At 41.1% G+C, this 5,638-nt stretch overlaps 1 protein-coding gene across 1 annotated transcript; it reads left to right on the forward strand.

Moving 5' to 3' along the window:
- The first annotated feature begins 683 nt into the window (after positions 1–683).
- Positions 684–1,286, forward strand: LOC129402326 (olfactory receptor 14J1-like). The gene has a single exon (XM_055128423.1). The coding sequence runs from the start codon at positions 684–686 to the stop codon at positions 1,284–1,286; it is 603 nt and encodes a 200-aa protein (XP_054984398.1).
- The last annotated feature ends 4,352 nt before the right edge of the window (positions 1,287–5,638 follow it).

The raw sequence follows: 5,638 nt of genomic DNA on the forward strand, positions 1-5,638 counted from the left end.
AAATGTTGCCATTTATGTAACCAATAGTAATTGGAGAGATAACTATTTTTTAGAATAGATTTCAAAGCTTTTCTTTAGCCATTTTAACTAAGAAATATAGAGCATATTAATTGATAGGATTTTGGTTAATTGATGGTTACTGAAATACAATTACTATTTTTACATCATTATTTGTCAGGCACTATCAAAAATTTAACATTTTTATATTTATGAAGAATTAGATTTATGGTTAGATATTAATTTATTTGTTTGTATAATTTGTCATTGTTTTGCAACTCTAGAGAATTTGGGCAGTACTGCATCCATGCAGGACCTGTGATTTGCAACCAACATCCATATGAAGTTAATGGACTATGGCTAATTTCACGACCAGTGGGTTTCTCCTCGTGGGGTTTTCTGCCAGGCCTGAGGTAGAAATCATCTATGCTTGTCTATTCCTCATTTTCTACTTGTTGGCTTTAGCTGGCAACATGCTCATCATCACCACCACGTCCCTGGATGACAGTGTCCAGTCCCCCATGTATTTCTTCCTGAAGCATCTCTCCTATCTGGATCTCTGCTACATTTCTGTGACTGTCCCAAGATTCATTATTAACTCTTTCTTGCATAGAGGAGACATTTCCTTCTGGGAATGCGTTTTACAGTGCTTTGTTTCCATCCTCTGCGCGGATGCTGAGACGGCCATGCTCACACTGATGTCCTATGACCGCTACGTGGCCATCTGTCTGCCCCTGCACTATGACGTCATCATGAACGTCAGAACCTGTGTCCATGGGGTCGCCGGCGTCTGGGTCAGTGGGGCCATCACTGCAGCCATGCATACGGCAGCTACTTTCTCCATCCGCTTCTGTGGCCCCCGCATCATTCACCAGTTCTTCTGTGATATTCCCCAGATCCTGAAACTCTCCTGCTCTAATGACTATATCAGTGAGCTCGGTGTCACCGCCTTCATGGCTTTCGTGGCATTTCTTTGTGTTGTCTTTATTGGATTCTCCTACATGCAGATATTTTCTTCTGTGCTGAGGATGCCATCTGCTGAGGGCAGAGCCAAGGCCTTTTCCACTTGCCTCCCCCACCTCGCTGTCGTCATATTGTTTCTTTCTACAGCTGCCTTTGAGTACTTCAAATCTCACTCGAATTCTCCAACTGTGTCAGACATTCTGCTCACTATTATGTATACAGTAGTTCCACCAACATTCAATCCAATCATCTACAGCCTGAGAAATAAAGCCTTTAAGTCAGCCGCTAGAAAGGTTTTTAAGAGGAATAAAGCATATCTGTGTTGATGACATTGATGTATTCTCTGTTAGGAGAGAATTTCAAATTCTATGGACAATCTTGACATAACCTATCAGGAAATTTCAGTAAATAAAAAATGATTATACTGGACATTTGAAGGGGAAAGTTGTGTTTATATACTCTTGGATATGAAATTATCAAAAGTACCTAAACTAAACTTGTAAATACAACAGATTAAGCTTCCGTCATTGAATTTTGAGAGTAGTATAAATGAAATTTTTTTAATTTAAAACCAGTCAGGTTAGTGAATCATGATTTGTATGTTAAGGTGATGTAAAAATGTGCATATGAGATTTGTTTATTTTCAGTATATTCTGCTCTTCTCTCAGATATTACATGATGTTTACAAACTGATTAAAATCCCCTGACAATCAGATCAAAATGGATTAAAGACCTCAACATTAGACCACAAACCATAAGGTACATTGAAGACAAGGTCGGCGAAACCCTCCACGATATTGAAGATAAAGGTATCTTCAAAGGTGACACGGAACTAAGCAATCTAGTAAAAACAGAGATCAACAAATGGGACTACATTAAACTAAAAAGCTTCTGCACCGCAAGAGATACAGTGACCAGAATCCAAAGACTATCCACAGAATGGGAAAGGATATTTACACAATACCCATCAGATAAGGGGTTGATATCAATGGTATATAAAGCACTGGTTGAGCTCTACAAGAAGAAAACATCGAACCCCATCAAAAAATGGGGCAAAGAAGTGAACAGAAACTTTACCAAGGAAGAAATACGAATGGCCAAAAGGCACATGAAAAAGTGCTCTACATCACTAATCATCAGAGAGATGCAGATCAAAACAACCATGAGATACCACCTCATACCACAGAGACTAGCACACATCCAAAAGAACAAAAGCAACCGCTGTTGGAGAGGATGTGGGGAGAAAGGGACCCTTCTTCACTGCTGGTGGGAATGCCGACTGGTTCAGCCCTTCTGGAAAACAATTTGGACGACTCTCAAAAAATTAGATATTGAATTCCCATTTGACCCAGCAATACCACTGCTGGGAATATATCCCAGAGAGGTAAAAAAGTACAATCGAAACAACATCTGCACATGTATGTTCATCGCAGCACTGTTTACAATAGCCAGAATCTGGAAAAAACCCGAATGCCCCAGAACGGATGACTGGTTGAGGAAACTTTGGTACATCTATACAATGGAATACTATGCAGCTGTTAGAAAAAAGGAGGTCAAGAATTTTGTAGTTAAGTGGATGGGCATGAAAAGTTTCATGCTGAGTGAAATGAGTCAGAAAGAGAGAGACAGACATAGAAAGATTGCACTCATCTATGGTATATAGAATAACAGAGTGGGAGACTAACACCCAAGAACGGTAGAAATAAGTACCAGGAGGTTGACTCCATGGCTTCGAGGCTGGCCTCACGTTCTGGGGAAAGGTCAACTCAGAGAAGCGATCACCAACTACATTGTAGTCGAAGGCCATGTGGGGGAAGGGAGTTGCGGGCTGAATGAGGGCTAGAGACTGAGCACAGAGGCCACTCAACACCTTTATTGCAAACCACAACAGCTAATTAGAGAGAGAAAACAGAAGGGAATGCCCTGCCACAGTGGCAGGGTGGGGTGGGGGGGAGATGGGATTGGGGAGGGTGGGAGGGACACTGGGTTTATGGGTGGTGGAGAATGGGCACTGGTGAAGGGATGGGTTCCCAAACTTTGTATGAGGGAAGTATAAGCACAAAAGTGTATAAATCTGTAACTGTACCCTCACGGTGATTCTCTAATTAAAAATAAATAAATTAAAAAAAAAATAGAAGTTTTGCCACCTGACCCAAGTATCAACAACTTTGTAAATCACAGTGTTTTAATTAAAAACAAATTAAAAAATAAAACTGCAACTATAAAAAATAAAAAATAAATAAAAATAAATAAAAGGTCAAAAAAAAAAAATCCCCTGACAATCAGCATTCATTGGTTTTTCGAACTTCATTTATGACTTTCAATTTCTTTGGGCTTTAGTTCACATAAATTAATGCCATCTTTGTAAAGCCTCATGATTTCCCTTAATTTTCCATTTCATATATAGTGGATCACTTTGCCACTCATGAGGAAGGGATGTTTTAAGGAATAATCAGTGAGATTCTCAGAGATAGCAGTTTCTTTTATATTATTGATTCACCTTGATTTATAGTTACAGGTTTTTATGTCTGAGTTATAATCATGGAATGATCAAACACCCATCCCTCCACCAGTGCTCATTCCCCATCACCAATATCCCCAGTATATCCCCACCTTTTCCACCCTTCCACTGCCTCCATGGCAAGCAATATTTCCTATATTCTCTCTCTACTTTTGGGCATTATGGTTTGCAATGCAGATACTGAGAAATTATCATGTTTGGCACTTTATCTACTTTTAATACACAACTCACATCCCAACTGATTCCTCCAGCCATCATTTTCTTAGTGATCCCTTCTCTATTCCAGCTGTCCTCTCCCCGCCTGCTCATGAGGCAGGCTTCCCACTACGGAGCAATCTTCCTGACCTGTAGGATGATATTGCTTTGTCTTTTCCCCCCCTTGCCATAAGGAGCTTAGGTTTATCCCAGTCACACCCATTAAGGTGCTCCTGAATCTTTCCCATTTCTTTGTTTATCTGTAACTTATTCTCTATGCTCTATTCCCCAAACATTTAATCAGCTTTTCCCCCCTAATGATACTGTTAATTTATAAGGTGTCCTTTCTAGGACACTGAACTTACATTATATGTTAATATTGCCTTTCTCCTCTCCTCGTGTCTTTTGAATAGTTTAATTTAAAGCAATGTCCTTTTTGTATAGAAACAAGAAGATAATATGATGCTTTTGTATCTTGGAACTTAATTAGCTTTGAATATTATTTATTCCCGGGCATCTGCTTTCTCCACTTAAGCCTCTGTTGCCTTCAGTTCTTAGCACCCCAAAAGCAGGGTCCCGTTGAGGGATGGGACGGATCCAGGGAAATGGTGAGTTACGTGCTACCCTGGCATCGAGATGGGCTTGGCCAAAGTGCCTAATTCTTAACTGCAAATTAAGAGCTTGATCATGGACAAATACTGTCATGATCCAAAAGTAACAAGAAGACTAGAACCCTGCTAGAAATAGGAAAAACTAATCTGGCCTGAGCACTATAGTCTGAGATCGAGATGACTGCAGGAGAGCAATTCTATAAGCTAAATGCATCTCTTATTGTGTCCAAACAAAATGATTAATATTGTGAATGCTTATATGTTTGCTGGACGAGGGGAGGAGAAACACACTCATGGGATTCGCTCTTGGGTGGATGGTCCTGCTGAAGGAGAATCTGTCCTAGAAGCAGCATCCCCTGAGGGGAAGGACTTTACTACTATTGATTGTAAGCCCCAACCCCTCATGCTGGGGGGATTTAACTAGTCTGGAAGAGTGGGTTGGGGGGGGGGTAGATCAAGATTGAGATCCTAGCTGGGAGAGAAGTGGGAGTGAGTCAGGAGAGAAAGGAATAAACAGCAACTGATTAATCAACCGGCTTGGCCCTTGTTTTCCTCCTCTATTTGCCCCATGGCCTGGGCCCCTCCAGCTGAGCGAGCAACAAGGATCAAACCCCCTGAACCCTCGGGGAGTGGCTGACAGGGACAGCCGCCGGGGCTCTTCCCCTGGTCGCCCCCCGGCAGATGTTTTTTACACTGACCCTTCTATTTACTGTTCTTGTGTTATGTTATTTTATACTCCACAAATGAGTACAGTCCTTCTTTATCTGTCCCTCTCTTTCTGACTCATTTCACAAAGCATGATACTCTCCATGTCTGTCCACTTATAGGCAAATTTCATGACTTCACCTCTCCTAACAGCTACATAATATTCCATTGTGTAGATGTGCCAAGTTTCTTTAATCAAGCGTCTGTTCTCGGGCACTTGGGTTGTTTCCAGATTTCGGCTATTGTGAGCAGTGCTGCAATGAACATATAGGTACAGATGTCATTCCTACTGTGCTTTTTTGCAGCCTCGAGATATATTCCTAGAAGTGGTATTGCGGGGTCATACGGAAGCTCAATTTCTAGTTTTTGAAGGACTGTCCATATTGTTTTCCAAAAACGCTGGACCAGTCAGAATTCCCACCGAGAGTGAAAGAGTGTCCCTTTTCCCCCACATCCACACCAGCACTGGTTGCTTTTGTTCTTTTAAATGTGTGCCATTCTCTGTGGTGTGAGATGATATCTTATTGTTGTTTTGATTTGCAGCTCCCTGATGATGAGTGATTTGGAGCCTTTAATTCATGTGCCTTTTCCCATTTGTGTTTCTATTTTTGAGGAAGCTTTTGTTCATTTCTTCTTCATGAAAGAG

Source organism: Sorex araneus, chromosome 2 (assembly GCF_027595985.1).
Source record: "Sorex araneus isolate mSorAra2 chromosome 2, mSorAra2.pri, whole genome shotgun sequence".
Taxonomy (NCBI): Eukaryota; Metazoa; Chordata; class Mammalia; order Eulipotyphla; family Soricidae; genus Sorex; species Sorex araneus.